The following is a 20,721-nucleotide window of genomic DNA, read 5'->3' as shown; positions in this document are numbered from 1 at the left end:
CACAGGCTGAGCCTTATGCTGAAAAAAAAAGGCAGCCAGAGGCAATAGGCTGAAGCTGTCCTTCTGAAGCACAGCTTTTTTGATCTTGCTTAATGCTTTTTTTTGCCTCCTTTGGTAATTGGTGCAAAAATCTCCTTAATACAATCAGTGGTTTCATATCTGCTGGCCTACTTCAGTTTTCTAAGTCTCTTGAGTGTTGAGATGTGCAAAATTTTCTTCCTCTGCCTCCAGGTGGCTTTTTTGCATGCCAGCAAAGGGCAGACAAAGTGACATGCCTTATCCTTGGATGTCAGCAGCAGCTATCCCAACACCCTGTGGTTTTCCAGGGTACCGGCATGTGATCCCATGGGAATGGAGGATTACAGACGTGGATTTTTGAGCTGTGATGGTCATTGCCATTGCCACTGAGGTGGTCAGAGAGCTGCAGAGAATTGCAGCAGTGACTGAGCTGCGCCCAGCTGGGCTGTGAGGCAATGGCACCAGAGTTGTTGGCACAGTGTGTTTGGGTCTGGACCAGAAACCACTGCAGCCAGTGCAAGATTACCTAATGACCTAAGGGCAGAGTGAGCCTTGAAATGCAGCACTTGTTTAGATACTGAGATCTAGAGACATATGACCAGCATTTAAATGTCAGAATTAGCCTGCAGAGGCAATGGGCAAATGCAAGCAAGTGCAGAATTGTTTCACTGGTGTACAAGCTGAAAATGGAAGGTGTACTGAATCATATTTCTTTTCTCCTCCCTCTCTTTGGCTGTCCGTGCATGAGCAGTACCTACACCAGAAGAGATGTCTAATTTAACCCCAGAATCATCCCCAGAGTAAGTATTTTGCCCTTTTTTCCACCAAATACCAGTGTCATTTCCTGGCCTGAATGTCATAAGCTGACATATTTCTGTTCTGGATCAGTATCTGTTTGTAACCTGTTGTCCTGTGGGTGGGACAGAGATGTGAAATGATTCTTTTGATGAGGACCCTACATAAAATCTGTACCTCAGTAATGGCAGGGGGGTCAACAGATGATGAAACAGTCTCCCAGTAACCACCTCATGTTCTCACAGCTTGCTGAGTTTGCTGGGTTTGTACCATGTTTCTTCTCTCTTCATTCGTTTGGTTGTCGAGTAGATCACTCTTTGGAACTGGAGAGGCTAAGCAGTGGCTTATACTGGCACTAACTGTGCACCAAAATGTCTTCCTTTTAGTACAGGAGAGTTTGCATCCTCAGGATAGCATGCAGGAGGCTCTGCTAAGATGATTCAGAGGGATCTTTGGCTGCCAGAGTAAATGCAGTGTTAATTCTAGGCAGCAGTACTGGGACATGGAGAAGCTGTTTCATATTCACCAGGCTCATTCCTAAAAGTCAGTGTACATTTCAACCATTTCACTGCACAAATGTGCATCACTGCATGGCAGGTTTGGAAGTCCCTGCCAGAGTGCTGCTCCAAACACTTCCTAATATGCAACAGATGCCAAATTATTCCTTTTTATTTTCACAGCTTGTGTTTGTGCACCCAATGCCCATAGACTTAGCCTGCCAACCAAGGCAATTTGGCCTCTTGTTAAGAGACCTGTATGAAATATTCATGAGTTTTGGATGGGAATTCTGAGCTGAAAGTTTTGTAAATGGTGACAATGGTATTGTCTTCACAACTTGCTCCAGACCTGGCTTTTGTCTGGTGTGAGATGGACATTCTACGTGTATAGCTGAAGAATGAGGGATAAAGAGAGATAAACACTTCAGGAGAGGGAGAAGTAGAGATTAGTAAAGGTATTCAGGAAGAAAAATGGACTATACTGTGTTTTCAACACTTTCAAGCATTTACTAATAGAGAGGCATGAGAGAATTCCATAAAATTGTCACATCATTATCACAGAAATATACAATACTCTCATCTTACACGTTTTTAAAGCCATTAAAACAGAAAACCTTTAGAATTAAATTTCTTCTCTTCCTTGCATCTATGCTGGTGGAAGTTTTGCTGTTAATTTATTGCCTTCCCTGCTTCCCACTCACTTTTTAAAAGCTGGTGGAGAGAAGTAGTGCCTATCATTTGAGGCAGTTTGGATGCAAGTCAAAGCCTAAGGCCCTCTTTTCTTTTTCTGTATAATTGCCAAATTAATGAGTTCAATTGGGCTGCACCCTGCAGTAAACATAATAAAAGTCATAAAAAATAATGAACTAGATTATATTTTAATGATAGATGTCTGTTGCTCAGTGCCCACTTCTACATATCTTGCTTTTTCCCATATTTTCTTCTTTTCTGTAAGAAAAAAGATATCCTTATCAAGAGCTGTATTGACCTCATGGGTTGAGTGATAAATACATGTCCTAGCTCTGTCTGGTGCAGCAGTGCCTGCCATTCATTTAACAAACTTGATGATGAGGTAATACACTTTGACATGTCTGGGTAATGCTGTTCTTTCTCATGTGAAAAATCCCTAGAAAATGTGTTAGGGATGACATTTAAAGAGATTTAGCTCCAGCTGCTTTAAACCTGCAAAGCTCCATTTGCTTGAGTAGAAATGCTGCTATTTATGCTAGGCAGGTAAACCTCTGGAGGTTACTGATCCATGTGCTCAGAGACAGAGAGGGAACGCAGAAGGCTACGTGGTCAGACACTCCAAAAGAAAGGAAAGGAACAACATGATAGGAGTGTGAAATTTGGTGTGAAGTAATAAAGCACCAGCATCTATTTTCATGCTACTTTCTTTGCTTTTTCATCAAATGGACACCTGATTGGATTCCTTAGTGTAATCTACATACCCAGCCTCCCCCAGGTATCTCCTATCCCACTCCCCCTTTAAGAAGTTTGCCTTGGTAAGAGAAGATTCTTAATTTTAAGTACATTTTGTTCTGCTTACAGCCTGATCTTGAGAGATGCTAGAGTGTGTCATTCAGGGTGCTGAGGATTCATATGCATTTTAACCCAAGTTAGCAGCACTTAATGCCCTCTAAGAGGAGAAAAGGCTTTATTGTGTAATTTTACTCCAAAACTGTCCCCTCTTCTTAGTGGATCTATTTCCTAGCTGTATGAGTACAGCTAGTTCTGCCAGTTTTGGGGAGAAAAGCCAGTGCATATGTGCTGTGTCTTGATTCCGCTCATTACAGAAACAGGAGAGGCCACTGGCATCTATTCTGTCTTATGTGACACTAGCAAAATTATTTTAGTGAATTCAAATGATTTACAAGCTGGAGCATAGCCCAGGCTAGCAGTGAATCTTCCAGATTTGCTATTACTGGTGATAACCTCACCAAGGAAAAGAGCCCAGGTGGACTTTGGAGGCTCCAGACCATGTTGAGCAGGGAAAAAAACTCCCAGTGTTCTGGGCCCTTGTTACCTGTGCTTATTAAGAGACCTATAAATGAAGGGCCAGCAAAACCATTAATGAAAATACAAAAATGAAAAGCCATATTTTAAGATGGCAGACCTGCAATTAAATAAGCACACTTTTCCAGGCCCATGCTTCCCCTTGGCCCCTGGAATCCATCCAGCAGCCCTGGTTCAGATGATGATACATCCAAGCCTAGGACAAGCAGCCGTTTTAGATGGATAACCAGGTGCTAATTTACTAATGAGCACAGACCCCTTACATGCAGGGAGCTATTGCCCCAGCTCTCCAGGGGCTTGCAGAGTTGTTGTGGTGTGTGAGAGACACATGAGCTAATTAGTATGTAATTTTCTTCCTCACTCTAACCCTGGCTCCTTAACGACCATTTAAATGAGAGGCCCTTTCTCTTTACTGCTCCCTGTGCTAATCTCTGGCTCACTGGCTTATTTACAGCTGCCTATGAATATTTTAGGGAGTGACAGGTTTCCAGCCCACTTTAATTGAGTGGGGGGCACTGTTTTAACCAAATTGCAAGTGAATCTTTCTCTACTCTTATTTTTGGTTGCCTGCAGTAAATGAAGCAAATCACTATTTGCCCAGCTGAGTACTCTTCCAGTTGTGGTCTTTCTGCTGTGTGCATTAAATGGGCAGTGGGCCCACAGCTGCACGATTCATGGAGCATTCTGAGATGGGGAATGAATGCAAGTTGCTGGACACTGCTGAGGTCAAGCTTCGTTCTTTATCCTGAAGGCCTAGGCTTCAAATTATTTTCTTAGTTTGCTCCTCTCTCTCTTAGCCTCTGTCCTTCCTCTGCCTCTGCCTCACTTTGCCTCAGAAAGTGAGGCTACTTGCAGCCTGCTCCAGCTGTTTATTGCTGGAAAAACTGCTGGAAAACTGGTGTGTAGCAATCCGTTTTGCAGATGGCTCTCCTTGTCTGGAGGGATTGTCTTCTTCCACTGAGTGATGGATGTCCATCCTGTTGCTTGCCATACTGCAAACTGGATTTGGTGTTATAAAGTTTGCGGTAGAGGGGGTAAAAAAGGCAATCTCTTGGTGGCAGGTCTTTTAATTTCTGACATTTTCATGCTGAATTCTTTCCTAGAACATGGCTGATTTAAGTGTGGTTTTCCCTGGGTTTAGTTTGGTCCAGTAAGTCTTTGGCTGTGTCTCAGAGCTGACAGTCTCTTTTCTCCTCTCAAAACCACACCTGTCAGAGATGCTACTTTGAGGTCTAGATAGTGTCTCTCATTAACATTCATGTCCCTGCATTCTTCCTTTAGCCTGTTTAACTTAAAAGCCAATGTCAATGAAGTGCATTGGAATGGTTAAACAATAAGCAAAGTCAAACGTTTGCTGATACGATCACTGTGAAAAAACAGAGCAATTTCATTTTGTGATGAAACCACCACCTGATGCTGGAACAAACTGAGGATCTGGACTGCTGTCAGTGGAAAGCCTGAACTGTGCCTTGCATGGTGTTGTTATCTCCTTTCTTAATACTGAAAATTCATTCCTTTGTAGGCTAACCAGAGTTTACACACGACATAGACACCCTGAATGGGGCTGATGAACAGAACAGTCTTTGTCCTGGCCTTGTGTAATTGTGCATTTCACTCACTGGTAGATTGGAGCTCCAGTGAAATCTACAGCTTGCTTCAAGAAGCAAGGGCTTGTGACTGTTCAGGATACCTTCAGAAAAGTATCTTTCCAAAGGAGTTGCAGTTGGGTGGGAAGGAACCAAAGGAGTTGAAATTGGGTGGGAAGGAACTTAAATCTTTATGCTGCCAGGATCTGCATGTTGTCACAAGAAATTGAGACATCCCTGGAGACAAACCAGAAATGTGTCCCCTGATTTATATGTATGCTATGTGTGCAGTATTCACTGGTATGTTGGCTCAGTCAGAAGAGTTACCATTGCTCCTGGTTTTTCACTGTTGGTGACACATGCTGCCAGACCCAGGCTGTGTGGTCTGTCATTTCATCAGTTTTCACTAAGTGAAATGTCATTCTGGATGTTCTGTGATACTATTTCCCACTTATTAGTAGTAATATCATCACATCTGGAGTGTCATCAAAACTTTTTCATGTGTTTTTTAATATTTTTTCTAGCTAGGGGTATGTATGAAATAAGAAATGGTGTTCCATATTCTAAACATCTTTCTTTTCATTACTTCAGGCTTGCCAAAAAATCTTGGTTCGGTAACTTCATCAACTTGGAGAAAGAAGAACAGATTTTTGTGGTCATTAAGGACAAACCATTAAGCTCCATTAAGGCTGATATAGTCCACGCTTTCCTCTCGGTGAGTAACCCCAGCTGCCTCTTGGAGACATCCCTCACTGGTCATTCCAGGACTCCATGTGCCAAATGTTACTGGACAGGGGCTCTGCTCCTTCAAAAGCATCCTCTGTGGATTTAATTTACATGGCCTGCACTGGACTGTGTGTGAATTACTAACTGTAGATAATGCTCTCTAAGGTGAAATAAGATTTCAGCCTTCTTGGCAAGGCCTCCAGGTTGCCAGAGTTTGGAATTCCACAGCAGTGGAGCACACTGCTGGCACAGTATCAAGACAGTGATTTGCTGCTTTGTCAAATCAGCCTTACAGTCGCTGGCTGCGCAGCAGATTGGGTTTCCCTTTGATGGGGATGCCCTCCACCACTTCAGCCAGACAAAAGGCCTGTCCTGCATCTGCACTTGTTACTTTAAATCCCCACTTCAGTGCTGTAAGGCAGAAAGAAGGGTCATTTCTTCTGGTGTCCAGAGTTTCAGTTGTTGCAGATGTGAAGAAAGCAGGGAGAAATTGTCCTTTTTTTCCTATAGAAAGTCCTTTTTCTCATTATCTAGAGGTACCATGATAAAAAAGTCAGGACAGCAAAGGTATTTCAAGAGGTTTTTCAATTCAAGGTAGTCAACAACATAATTAGACTTTTTCCAATAGAATTAAGAGAAGGAAACTTAAATTCTTATATAGTTTGTTATATTGATTTTTTTTTCCACAAAATACTGAACTCCATTTTAATCTTTGTGATTCTGCAAGGAACTTCTTCAAAAAAATAGCTGTAACCCTTGTTACTGTACAAGCACACAAGGAGTAAGTGCATTACAGTGGAGGGCATCAGACACTGGTGTACATCCCAGGCTGGTTGTAAGCAGCCATGTTACTGTATCAATTTCATGCATTTAGCTGTGCTTTTGGGTTTGTATTGTTGTGCAGTGTGTTCTACTGTCTATACTGGTGATCCTGTGTGTACCCCACGTGTGGCTTAGGTGTGATGTAGGGACTTGTGTGCAAAACCAGTGAATTGTCTCTTACAGCAACATCCAAACTTAAATGCATTGTCATAGCCAGCTAATTAACCCCTTAAAGTCAGCTTCTCAAAGAACTCATCTTCGTTTTTTTCCTCCTAGAGATTAGAGACAGATTTCCAAGTAATTTGTTTGTTTTTCTTTTAATCTGGTCCTTTATGAAGCAATAAATAGAATATGAGTATGCTGTTAAATTTTGGAGGAAAGTGTGAAAGGTAACTGCTTGAAAATTAGGAAGTTATGAAATTCCACAGTGGTTCTAAATACACAGATGTTGCATGATGTCACAAAGCTTCTCAGAGTTCTTTTACATATTGATAGAAGTTTGGGTGAGTTATTTGCAGCCATGTGGATGTTCCAAGCACTTCAGGTGCCCTGATGTCTATCTGACATCACAGAATCACCAAGGAACTGAAGTTGGAAAGGCCTTCAGGAGGTCTTCTGCTCAAAACAGGATCAGCTGTGAAATCAGACCAGGCTACTTAGGTGTTTTTTATATTCAGTTTTATATCCCACTGACTTTCCTGTCCACTCCCTTAATATCACCTTTTGCTCAGCAAAAGGCATTTCTCAAGAATGGTGGATGAGTAGGACAAGAAAGACTGACTGTATGAAATTGAGCAACATGTGTAAATTCATAAGTATGTTGGGTATTCCAGCAATATTCAACCCTTAAATTTAGGTCAGTCCTGTAAGCAGCTGTGCATTCTTCTGTGGTGTCCAGTAACCTGTTCTCTTACTGATTTCACAAGAACACTGTACATTAAAAATTCAAGACCAGGAGCAAATCTAGCAAATGTTACTCATTCTGGAAGCGTGTGTTGTTATAAACAGAATTTTGCAGTTTTTTTTCCATTTAGCACTGGTTCTACTCTCTGCTTCTACCAACCTCTTTCAGATCCCAAGTCTCAGTCACAGTGTCATCTCACAGACAAGTTTCCGTGCAGAATATAAGTCCACAGGAGGTCCTGCTGTCTTCCAGAAGCCAGTGAAGTTCCAGGTGGACATAACATACACAGAAGGGGGAGAGGCGCAAAAGGAGAACGGGATCTACTCTGTCACTTTCACACTCTTATCAGGTAACCATGGCAAAGCTCTAAAATGGGTGCCAGCTGGCTTGGTCCTTGCTGATAACAGAGGCCTGCAAATTGCTCTGCCAGAGGAAAAAAACTGGCTTAACCTCAGGAAAATTCAGTCAAGGGCAAGGAGGACATCAGGAACAAAAATGGTGTTGGTAGAGATGGAGATGCAGGGAGGGAAGGAGATTCCCAAAGAGGTGAAGTTGGTACTGCCATGATTAGTGCTAAAATGGCTGTTCTGCACACCAGTTTTGGTGTAACTCATGGTACTGGCTCCCTGTTTCGTTCAGAAGTCTCAGAGTCTCAGCTGGGCACTGTGAGGCCATAGTTTCTTCCTTCTGACTGAGACATGCACTCACCCTTTTCTTCTGGGTGGCCGCATGTCCCCCACAGGGGTTGCAACAAGGAAACAGACCCCTTCACCTTTTCTGTCTTTACAAAAGGAGCCCCAAAGCCATTCCTCTTCCTGTTGAGCCCAGCACACCATAGCCCCTTTGGCTGAAGGACAGACACACAGTCAGGACACCTCTGGGGACAAGACTGAAGGGAAGATGCTTGTGATCCTTCCCCTGCAGCCTTGTGTGTGGGCTTGGCTCCCATTGCTCTCACAGCCGCTTGTGCCTCTTCTCTCCTGGCAGGTCCAAGCCGTCGCTTTAAGAGGGTAGTAGAAACCATTCAGGCACAGTTGTTAAGCACACATGACCAGCCTTCAGTGCAGCAGTTATCAGGTAAGTGGCTTCTACTGTCCAGCACCTTCAGCAGGGACAGGAAGGTGAAATGCCTCTCGTAGCAGGAGGCTGAGGGAGGCCATCCCTCTGATTACAGCAAAAAACGAACTCCATTCAGACAGAGCAGTAACTCCCTGCTCCCACCCCACTCCTCCGTTTCTCATTCCCTCTCCAGTGCTCCCAGCGCATTCCCCAGTTGAACAGCTTCTGCCCTCTGCCCGCCCAAAGAGCCATTTGCCCACTTCTCCATCAAAAGCTGCATCATCAACAGATCTTCCAGATTTTATCCAGTTCCAGAATCTCCCAGAGTAGGGACATGCTCTAGAGGATACTTGATTTTCAAACCCTTCAGGTGTACTTTAGAAACCTCCAACTTCAGTGGGTCCCTGAGCAAACTTGAGAGCTACTTTTAACTTAGCCATTAACATGTGGTCAGGAGGTGGCTAATAGTTTCCAGGAGTGTGATCCAATTCTCAATACTGTGGTAGCACAAATTGTATACTAAGGTTCTGCAGAAGCTCTATTTTATCTATTTGAAAAGTAAATTTCAATTCCTTGTGGTGGTAGAGAAAGCCTTACATGTGTGACCCTGTGCAATGACATCAATCTGGATGTGCAGGCAGCCTGAATTGATAATACTGAAACTGGCCTCATCCCATCATTATGTAGCAGGTGTTCACTCTGAACACTGAAGTGGTTGTACAGACACACACAAAATCTCTGTGGTAACTCTTCTATCCTCTAAAAGGACAGAACAAAGAAGAAGGTGAAAATTGAAAACTTAAGGCAGATAAGCTATTGGGAATGCATCAAGGAAGGAAAAGTAGAGAAAAGCTGAAAGAATGTGCACGTACTGGAGATAAATAGGAGCAAGGTGGAGAGCAGAGGCTGCAGCAGAAGACAGGCAGAAGGAGTGGAAGATGAGAAGGAAGTAAATAAATACTATGCTTTAGAGCCAAATTCTGTTCTTGACCCTTGTGTGAACAAGCCAAGACAAAAGTGGGGGAGTTAAGTTGGCATTGCATCCTCCAATTAAGTCCCAGATGTCCTCGGCTCATTGCACATATGGGTTACATCCTTCTGGTCTAACTGTGGCTTTAGCATCCAAAGATAAATTAACTGCATAGAAGTGGGTATGCCTAGTACCTGACAGAGAAATATGCTCAGTTCAGTGTCCTCTTTGCTTTTGGCCTCCAGCACTGCCTGATCCTTCTGCATGCTGGAATACAATGGTGCCCAGCATATGGGTTATTCTGTTTAGTAGCAGGGAAAACAAGGACATTATAACTATGGTTGATTCAGGTTTTTGCTGTCTGGACTTTCGAAATTAAATCAAAATCAAGGAAGCAGCTAGAATTTTCTGCTAGCCTTTCCTCCTGGGAATTGCTAGGGCTGAGTGGGAGTGAGGGGATTGAGATAGAAAAGCATCCTTTAAATGTATTTCATATTACTCCTGATGCATGGACAACATTTAAGTATTCCTTGTTTCTTCAGGAATGAGGTGTACCCTTACTTTCTTGTGAGGAAAAAATTATTTATAAAGTAAATAACTTGATGATCTCTCTTAGCTTCATCACCCTAATAAGTGCTAGCTACTGAGGCTCTATAGAAAAACTGGAACGCTCTTGCACACTTGCATGTGAAGCAGGATATCTCCCTTAGAAAGCCATATTATAGCCGGAATAAAAACCATTCATCTGACCAAGACTCAGGGAAATGTTATGGGCATACTCTGCTGTGAGAAATGTATTTGACTTACAGTTTTGCTCTGGTTCTGGAATGAAAAAATCCTATTATTTATACTGCCTGAAGCTAATGAGAGCATATTGTTCTAGCAGGGAAAACCCTGCCTGACCTCTAATACCAGACTGCAACAGATAACTTCACATGGAGCAAAACCAAAATTAATGGTCTCTTGAAATTTAAAAATGATAATTCCCTTAGCTGGGGACTTACCCAGGCAAGACAGCTCATGAGACAGGGTATCAAACTGTTATGTATCACACCACCTAACCTGATCAGGAATATGCAAGTCTCTCGAAAATGAGAGAAGTCAACTTGAAAATTTTAGGTTTGAGCAGCATTCAAGAAAGAGAGAAAAGGAAGGGAAGGGAAATAAAGGGATTGTTACCAAAAAAGAGACAACTTTTGTATCAAAGTAGGGTGGCCCAGTAGTTCACATACCCAGCCAAGTAAGTAAGAGAGTAAGGGGAAGTAAAAGGATAAAGGACAGAAAAGTTCACATTCAGCACCTTGCTTAGCTGGGTGTCTGGTTGGAAATGTGTGCAAAATCTTCCTAGAAATTGTCATTGAATTAATCAGCATTTCTCACTAGAAACAAAGCAGTCTTCTCTGTTTCTCTTCTCCTCCCATAGTGCCAGCTCTGAACACCACATAGGGATTGTGGAGGTTGGGCCCTGTTCAGGATCATGGTTTGAGGACCCTCTGTAGGCAGTCTACTGCTGCAACAGATTGAGCTCACCCACACTTAGACTCTCTTCCTCCATGGCTCTGAGCATGGCACTGTCCCCTGACCAGCAGCACTGGCTCAGCACTGGAGCTTTTCCTAGCTCCTTGTGCACAGGCACATCCTATGTGTCTTGTCTCTCCTGCCTTACAGAGTTCTGATGCTCTTACAGGTGGGATGATGAAAACAATCTGTGAAAGGTGCATGCATGTAAAGGGAGACCCGCAGAAGGGGAAGATTTAATGATTTCAGTGTAAAGCAGAACAGCAAGGCCTAAGGAACATGTGGAAGTGAGAGCCATTCTCTCTGCTGCCCCTCTGATCTGCTGTGCAGCATCCCAGCCCCCTGAGCCGGCCTGCCTGGGTTTCAGAATGCATTTTCCTCTTTTTCATTCCTCCAGCTGACAACAGTGTTTGTAGATGTCATGTTGCCCATGCATCTCTGTGTGTGTGTGAGCCTGTTATGTACCTGATTTAGGCAGATGTGTTTCTGTGTCACACTTGAGCACCTTATAATATCCCTTCCTTCATATATCCCCCTCATTCACTTCCATTTTTCCTTTCTAAGACTGGCTGTGCGTTTTTCTTCTGGCATGCTCTGAAGCAGGAAAATAGATTCCCTCCCTTACCTGAAAGAAAGTGTAAAAAAATTAAATCCATTCCATAAGTTAATGTAATGTTTCTAAAATCCACTGTCTCGATGGACAAATTTAGTGCAACATACCAGCTTTGTATCCTAATGTTTCAGGAGCTCTGTGCCTTAACTGCTGAGACAATACCAGGTCTGTGACTCATAACTTGCACAGAACAAGTAAATAGGGATTGATTGTTCATTTTTTCTTCCTGATGAAAGAAACTAGAGCCAGCATAAGGTAGTGGAAGCCAAGTACCAAGAAGGCCATTGGAAAAACGTTTCTTTCTGTAATCTAGAACTGGTGGAACTCCTCACTGAAACAGGTTCTGAATGTAAGGGGCTTACAGATGCTCATCATCCCCTGAGTACTTCTTACTCACAGGGAGGTTGGATAACTCCCTGCAGAGAAATCTTTATGGAACTGCTAAACAGAGAAACTACAGCAGGTTCAGGAAATCTCCAACCTGGCAGTGGTGAGTGAGGCAGTGGTAGGAGAAGTGTTCTATAAGCTTGGCCTGCTCTTGCACTCCTGGGTGTCTGGAGCTGCTGAGGGAGACGGAGCACCAGAGCACAAAATATTCTGAGCTGAAAGGGACTCACAAGGATCATCAAGTGTGACTCTCAGATGGTTTTGCCCTTTGATCTGACCCAGAATAGTTGTCCATGTGTGCTTGTTATTGGTATCACAAAAGCCATTACGCTCAGTGAGACCATGAAAGGGCCCCTTTGGGATGGAGTCTCACTGTCTGTGAGAGCAGCCAGCCTTGTTTCTTGTCCATGAATGGCTCCATCCAGGGCCCTTATACTCAGAATCTCTGCTTAGGTAATCCCTGGGCAGACTGCCCTTTGCTGGGATAAAAAGATCTCTCTCCATGGAGGACGATGTCTGAGATTTGTTCCTTTGTTTCAGCCCAGCACTCTTTCCATTAAATCATGATCTGTTTTTCTCTGATGCCTTTGCATGAAAGAGTAATAGTAGCAGCTGGTGAATAGGGGCATGCAAAAGCCATCTGTGATCATTCATAGGGTAGCAATTTTTATTTCCCTAATATTTTCTTGCTTCTCTGAGCTTTGATTTTAAGTGTGGGATGCTACATATTCGAATTTTTTCCCATTTTCCCATGTACTGGGCAATCAGCAATACTGCAATAACCTTTAAAACTTCTTTATAAAAGGTTTTCTGTTTCCTTATTATATTTATTGGCTTCATATCAGATTTTAACTATTGACATCTCCAAGTTCAGAACATCTCACTGCTACTGCTGGAAGTGCCTTTCATCAGCATAAACAAGTGTTTAGAGACCATATCTAGCTTCAAAACAGGGCAGTGCAAATTCTTCCTAGAGCACTGATCTGTGAGTTTCAGGTATGTTATGGCTCACAAGAGCTGCAGGCTGGCAAATTGCCACCAAAAAAAACAAAAGTAAGAAACCTACAGTTTCCAAATGTGTGAAGGATTTTATCAAAATGGAAAATGGAGTAAGGAGCAAATGAAGTGCTTTGCAGGGTAAACTTCCAGCTGCGGACTCAAAAAAAAAGGACTTTGTGAATGCCAGTTTGGAATTGGATTGCATGTTAGCTTTTTCTGGGGTTCATTCAGGTCCCAAGTTTCCTGCAGTCTTCTGTGACCCTTTATGTATTACATTCTTGTAGTGTCTAAGGTAATTACTTCATCTTGCTATCACAGTTCCACCTACAAAAAGTGCCCTGTAATGCCTGGTTGGATTGGCAGAACACTGTGTTTTTGCTAAACAGCTTTAGTATTATTACTGAGCAGCCTTCATTAAAATTAACTGGTAGTCCAGAAATAAAGCATGTAGAAAAAAGTCCAAGCTCTCCAGAGTTTGATAGGAAAACAGAATTTCAAATAAGCACAGAAACACTGGGGAATTTCAATCTGCATGATAACTGCCTTGGACCAGAGGAGCTGGTGGCTCCCTTGACATCATCTCCCTTACTGGAGGTGTTTCCTGGGGACTGTGAGCATCTGGCAGGAGCTGCTCGGTGCTTTCTGGGATCCAGCCCTGGATTTGGAGATTTCAGAGGAGCAGCTGTTTGGGTGGGATTTCCTGGGCTGGGATGGGTCTCAGAGATATCTGAAGCATCACAAACCAGGCAGTTTCCTTGTGACATCTATGTAGGATAGAAATTAAAGAACAAAGAAAATTGGGAAAGAAAAATCAGCAGAGCAGTAGTAGTTTTTAATGGATTCAGAGCTTGTTTGGCCATTTGAAGGGAGGTCTTATTTCAACCAAAGCATTTGCCATCTGTTAGTGAGCTGAACTGGGTGTCATTTATGAAAGAGTCTTGGTCAAATCCAAAGTGTGAGTGACTTCCAGCAATTCCTATAAAATAAGGAATTGCCTTATCCTCAGAAGGATTGAGAGCTGACACTGCCACAATGTTTTAATTTGTAAAATGAACAGGACACATTAAAAATGCATTTACATGACCCATCAGTGCTTCTCAGACAGTTAAAAGCCTTTAGACCCTGGCTTTATTTACTTCTCATAACACCTGCCTCCCACAGTTGCTGGATTATGGATTACTATCCTTGAGGAGAAGCTGATTGGCAAGAATCTTAAGACTTCCAATTAGAATTAAAATTCTGCTTTAAAATGATGGAATACTTTATCACATAGAGTATTTACTAAAGCAGATCTTACAATAGGATGGAAATGAAAGAAGTATTGAAGTAAATATTCTAAAAGAGAAGCTGAAGACACATTGACACTGTCTTCCCAGTGATGCAGTATGAGCTCTGGCTCTGCCTTAGGAATTGGGGTAAAACAATCTGATCAGGTGTTGGAAAGACACTACAAATAAAAATTAATTCCTGTGCAGTTCCAGGGACTAGCCCTGACAATATGGAGAATTCAAAGCATAATTGTGCATAAAAGTTTTGAGAAAGACAAATTAGAGGTTTTATTAGTGTTAGTTTGATTTTTTTTCCCATGGTCTCATATTTCAGAAATTTTTTCTTATCTGTCAAAACTAATTCTATAACAAAAAAATTACAAAATTATACAAAATTACTTTTTTTGGGAACCAAATGGGCTCCAGAGCCCAAGATATTCAGCTGTCAAAAAGCCTCTGTTACAATCCCTTTTTTATGTGTAGGTCTGTCAGCTTGTATTCTAATCACACAACTAATGTGTGTAGACCTGTGACACAGCTGGCTTTAAGTACCAAAGAGAGCTGTGCTGACTGCAAATGACTTAGGAAAAAAGGCAGAGTTAACTTGAGACATGATTACTCTTTAATTTGTTAAAATGAAGAATGAAACCAAAATACCAATTTCAGGAGGATCTTAGGCAATGTTTACCTGCTCTGACATTATCCAAATGTCAAACTACTTTTTTGTTTCCAGATTTCTGGTTACTGTGTGGCCAGTCAGTCTGGATACACTTGAGGGGAAAATTCCAGGTGTTGGAGCAGGGAGTCAGAAACAGTCTTCTGGTCATATCTGAGATTTTCTTTGCTCTTTATGTGTTCTTTCAAAGCTAAGTTCTGCTAATAGTTTTGTGAATGCTCTGGGGTCTACCACTGTAGATCTGCATCACTCTGCATTACAGCAAAGGGTAGGTGACTCTGAGGGGGCTGGACAGGAACCCCTAAAGGCACAAGACAACAAAGTTCTCCAAGTTAGTAAAGAAAAAAAATGATACAGACCATGAGTGTGACTCCTAGTCATTGACTCAATCAGCAGCTGTAGGCACTTCTCAAACCTGCTAGGCATCTTCAGGGAGAAATGTATTGAAATTGTATTGTGTATGAAATTCTTTGCCTGCCAGACCAGGGAAAGAATTTCAAAGGCAGGTAAACTCCTGGCCTGACACCTCTGTTGTTCTAGATCTTGAATGTTCTCTTCTCCTTCACCTCCATCCTTCTTCCCCTTTCTTTCAATCTTGTGCCTTTCTGAGAGAACTTCCATGGGTATCATCTCCCACTGACCTCTGCCAGCCCACCTTTAGCCTTGGGCATGGAGAGCATGTGACCCCTGCTTAGATGCTTTGACCAGTGTCACTGGACTAAGCAGCTGCCCTCTCTACTCCCTGCTTTCCCAGATGATCTGTGCAGCACAAGCCTGGCTGCATCAGAAGAGATGCCTATCCATGCTCTTCTAGCATGAGTTCAGCTCACCCTAGCATATTCCTCCTCTAATGAAATTACTTTTCTCAATATTTAAGGGGAGGAATGCTGAGAAATTATCTTCCCCTCTGTCCTGCAGACATTATAGCAGATAGGGAGTAGTTAGAGCTTCCTGGAAATTAGGGATTTTCAGCACATGTGTGCATTTTTCCAAGAAACCTATTTCTTGAAAACCCAAGTGTTCCTCACTCAAGAGCCCAGGCAAGGGGAGATTTGAGACTGATCTGAGTGCTTTAACTGGTAGCCACCTGCTCAGCAGTGAGTGGTCCACATTGCCCAGGAACACACTGATTTAGATCCCAAATGCAAGGGAATCCTGGCTGACAGCAGCAGATCTGGCTTTGCCAGCAGGTTCCACATGGAAGAGTCCAGCTGGGCTGGGCCTTTCTGTTTTAAAGCTGACATGTGGAGCTCCTTCTGCTTGTTGCAGCTGAGTAAGGAGCACCCAGAGTCTGTGGCAATGGGAGCTGTACACAAAGTGGACAGTAATGTCTTAGGGCCAGATTCTGCCACCCTTTCCAGATGTGCTGCTATTGCCTGTGAATACTGACCTTGAAAGCAAGAGCAGTAAGAGATTACATTTGAATGGGAGAGTTAGATTGAAACTTTGACATTATCCTTTGGGGTTTAAAAGATGATTTTGAGCTGTACAAGTAGCCTCACTCCATGTCAAATAGCACAGGGCTAGATTTCTTCCCTCTCTCCAGGTTTTTGATGTAGATACATGAGCTGGCTGAGCGTTTCCTGGCTGTTGCAGGCTAATTTGCAAAGCTAGCCAGGTGAAACACTGTATTCAAGGCTTATAGTTTGCTAATGTGATGGCAGAGTATTTCCCACATCTCATAAATACCTCCAGCTACGATGAAGGGGTGAGTGGAGGCAGCAGTACTGAAGCAGCTCCACTCTCAGTCACAGGGCCAGGTTTGCCCTGGCATAGAGTTGGTGGCAGAATTTGGCCTGGGTTGTGTAAACACCAAGATGTGTGTATGTTTCCTGCTTCAGGTAATAATGTGCTAAGTTACTACTTTATGCACAGAGGTATGGAAACCTTTTTTTATGTTTTTCCCTCCCTCCCTCCTCTTTCCGCTCTATGATCCAGACACCACTAACTGTATGGAGTTGATGACTGGCAGACTTTCCAAATGTGGTAAGAACTTCCTTCCCTTGTGCCTTTTCACCTTCCCCAGCCCCTGCTGAGCAACATAACAATGCGCCGTGCTGTCCTGTTGCACCTCCTGCCCTTCCCTGTCCCTGCTCCCCCACGCTCTCTTCGAGACTCCCCACCCTGTAACAACCCTCTATGTCTTTCACTCACCTGGAGGGCACAAGCACATATCCCTTGTTCTGTTCCTCCCCATCCATGCACAGATGCACAGGCTCCACCACAGCTTTCCCCTTCATGGCACAAATGTGTGGTCTTACACTTGAGATAGCCTCTCTCACTGTAACCCAGGCCAGTGATTTTCTTTCCTAATTTTTGTTTCCTCTTTTCTTTACTTGCTGCTGTTGATTCATGACTCTTCAGTCCCTTTTCTGCAGTGAAGCTGAATGCTGCCCTGCTAGCTGCTGTCTCCCTTGGTTTCCTGCTGTTTGTTGAGACAGGAATGCTGTGTTATTTAACTCCATTTTGCATCCACCCCCTTCTTCCCCAGATGTCCTTGGGGTGTGACACTTCTAAATACTTCTAAATTCTCCCTAAGACACACAGCAAATTGTGTCAGACACTTGGCTAAAGTAAACTGTCATAGCTCCGCTCTGGACTTGGGGAAGGATGTTGTGTCTCTAACTGAAGGAGTAGTGAACCTATTGAAGATTTGGAATTTTGCTAGGAATAAGGAAAAAAAGTTTTCTGCAAAACTTTCAGCTCAGCTTGCTTGGGCTTACATGAATTTTGGTTAACTTGTCCTTAGCCTTCCCTCCCCTCCCTGCGCACATGGACTGGTCATCTTTCCTTCAGTACTTGTGCATCTACTCACTGGTCCAAATACAACAGTGGAAATGCCCAAACACTAAGAGAGATGTTTTTGTCTTACTGTTCATGTCTTGTACAGAAAGATTCTCTATGAGAGAACTCTGTTCTCTTTAGATTTCCATCCTGGTATCTAGGTTGAGTTCAGATATCTCTGTGAAAGGGATGACAAGATGGTAGGAAAGTGTTCACTGAGCTGGTGCTGCTCTCCAGCTGGACCTGCACCTGCCACACTATCTCTTCATTAACTGAAGAAGGTTGTTCTGGAGTTGTTCTGAAGTCTGTAACCATAAAGAGAAGTTTTGTCATGGTGGAGATAATATTAGGTTTATGCATGTGTGACTGAGGCAGAATTTGGCCTGTGTTTCCAGCAATCTCTTTCCCTTAAGTTGCAGCTTTGCTGGTGGGAGTTTTTCATTTGCTCTGATAGGAGTTCATTTGATTTCTTAAGTGACCTTTCTGATCTTATGTACACTCATTTCAGAGCTTTAGCTTCTTGAAGTCATCAGACAGCAAATTCCTCTTCTTCCTCAAGACTTCAATTCTTGCCTGGAATCTGGCATTCACCTCATACAAAAATACTGAAATGCTGATTCTGCTGATTGCTTGCAAGTTAATTGAGCTATGGAGATAACCAGGCAGCACCCTGCATTCTCTAGATAGAGAGATCACTGCTCATGAACTCACAGTTCATGCAGGCCCTCCAGCTGTCACTGTGTCAGCAGCAATCCAACAAGGGACACAGAGGACAAGACAAAGGCCAGCAGGGAAACTGTTTTGTGACAGCTACAGCCTAGACAGAGAGAGAGGAGATGGGATGGCCTACAGGAGTTTAATAGAGCTGCTTCCTTTAAATCACATTCCTGTTGGTGAGCTCACAAACAGTGTAAGCAGTGATGACTGCACCGTGCTAAATTCCACCCTCCTGTGTGAGTGAGGAGCTGTAGCTTTCTTCTGCTGAAGCTCACCCATGGTTTAGATAGGGGAGTGAAAGGGAACCATGTGAGCATTTAGCCTATTTGCCTATTTTTGGCAAACCATTCTCTGTGGTTCTGAAGATGAGAACCCTCCATGATGCTGACACAATGTTCACCTAGTAATAACAAATAGTGTAGAAAAGCTGTATTCTCTGAGGGTTTTGACCCCCTTGTTCCCTATTTTGACACTGAACACAGGAGGTCATTCTTGCCAAAAGAGTTAACACTGTAGTAGGGAGAACTAATCAAGTTCTTTAGCCTGGCTCAGCCATGTGAAAGCTCTGGTGGGAATGAGGAACCTGTTTTCATCTACTATAAACCACTGAATGCTGTAATCAACAGCAAGGCAAATTTGTTTAGTCCTTTAAATGTTATCTCATCTTCTGCTAGCAGTGGTCATCAGTCTGAGGAGTGATTTTGCATAAAGTCACCGGCATTGAGAAACAAGTTAATGTTGAACAGTGAGGTTTGTCATAGGAGCTGCCAATATCCAAATGACACAACTGCTGCTCTACCAACCCTACCTGTGCAAACCAGAAAACTGCTGCCAACCTGTAGTATTTCACAATAGAAGAAAAGAATGTGGCTCATAATAAATTGAAATGCATGCTGGGGTGAAATATTTTATTTTATGTTTCCACCCATCTCAGCAGGGGAATGGGCATTGCTGTTGCCAGAAGGACTAAATTGGTTTCCTTGAAGCCTGTTCATAAGATTAAATTTACCTTGTAAAAATTAAAATATTTACATATAAAATGCAGCTGTAACCTGAAAAACATCTACAGGAGTGATACTTTAGCTGATCTATTCCTGTGTGTATTCTCAGCCAAATCAGTTTAGTGACAAATAAGCTTTACCACTTTATGTGCTGTCGTTAAGCCTTATAAAATCAGCACAGCTGTAAAAGGACAAGCTGGATTCTGTTTCTTTTGAAGCAGGATTGAGAGAACTGTTTATTACCATCTAATCTGGTATTTATGTCTATCTCACTGAAGAATAGGTTGTATAATTAAGGTTCTAATAGGTTCTGCAGAGCCTTTACATTAAAAATGAAAATCAAGATAATACATAAACTGAAAAGCCCTCCAGCTTCAACCACAAAGCTGGAAATTAGAAAGCAAGTATCATTCATTGTATACTGAACACATTGGATCTGGAGCCATTGATGCACACCACACAGAAGCCCATGGTGCCATTTCAGTAGTCCTTGGTCAGGAAAGGGTCTCTCTTCACAAATTTTAGTGACGTCAAGTCTTTCATGTAGTGAGCTGAGAATTTCTTTGGATGATTGACTTCATGGTAGGGCTGGTATATAGCCTTTGATAGCTCCCCTTCCCAACCATTCCCAGTTTTTTGGAGTCCTTGGTAAGTATGTTTTGCCAAGGTGCTGGCTGCTGACAGGAAGCTCTTAAAAGCCTGCCTTATCCTCCACTTTTGCTTCTAAGATTAACCCAGGAAGACTGTAAACTTCCCAGTCGTCACACTGCCACTATCTGAGGACGAATTTTACTTGTAAGTAAGGCAATCTTTGCTTCTTATTCTCCATCCCTGATGATTCTCAGTGAAGTCTTCAGTTATATCAGTGGCACTTCCATGGAAAGAGGGTGATGATAAGAGGAGGAGATGGTTAGTTTGGATAACTGGTGCAGCTGCAGTCAGATGATGCTGTCATGTTAGGCACTGCACAACCATACACTCCTGCAAAATCTTGGACCATAACCCTGTGCAGGCTGGAAAGAAAGCCTTGTATTTACTTTTAAACATTTATTTTGTATTGCTGCTTACAACTGAAAACCTGGATTCTTGGCATCAGAGTTAAACAAGAAGCTTTTTGGTTCCTTGTGGGTACCAGTGGCTATCACCAAAATTATCTGATCAAACCAGAAGCACAGCACATCCGCTTGCCTTTCATATCTCACCAATGCATCTCTCTCAGATCTTTTGCTTCCAGTGTTTAGGACTTGACATTTTTCCTATTCAGAGCTGCCTGATCTTGCTGGCCATGGCTAGGTGTCCTCTGCACACAGAGAACCACACTGTAGTAAAGGCTTCTTTGTAGCTCCCAGCAATCACAGTTTGATT

General features: G+C 42.8%; 1 protein-coding gene across 13 annotated transcripts in view; it reads left to right on the top strand.

Annotated features, from left to right (window-relative positions):
- The window catches only part of BRSK2 (BR serine/threonine kinase 2), a 304,503-nt gene that overhangs the window by 273,251 nt on the left and 10,531 nt on the right, over positions 1 to 20,721 (top strand). For 9 of the 13 annotated variants that reach the window (XM_036383420.1, XM_054515038.1, XM_036383424.2 and 6 more), the window contains 5 exons: positions 770 to 818; positions 5,504 to 5,627; positions 7,533 to 7,713; positions 8,352 to 8,441; positions 16,793 to 16,840. In XM_036383420.1, coding sequence (XP_036239313.1) covers positions 770 to 818; positions 5,504 to 5,627; positions 7,533 to 7,713; positions 8,352 to 8,441; positions 16,793 to 16,840 — 492 coding nt within the window. The remainder of the gene's footprint in view (positions 1 to 769; positions 819 to 5,503; positions 5,628 to 7,532; positions 7,714 to 8,351; positions 8,442 to 16,792; positions 16,841 to 20,721) is intronic. The other 4 variants (XM_036383423.2, XM_036383430.2, XM_036383425.2 and 1 more) reach the window with 1 other exon arrangement.

This window comes from Molothrus ater, chromosome 6 (genome assembly GCF_012460135.2).
Source record: "Molothrus ater isolate BHLD 08-10-18 breed brown headed cowbird chromosome 6, BPBGC_Mater_1.1, whole genome shotgun sequence".
NCBI classification, from domain to species: domain Eukaryota; kingdom Metazoa; phylum Chordata; class Aves; order Passeriformes; family Icteridae; genus Molothrus; species Molothrus ater.
The sequence above is the reverse complement of the archived record's forward strand: the minus strand, read 5'-3'. Positions and strand labels throughout refer to the sequence as shown.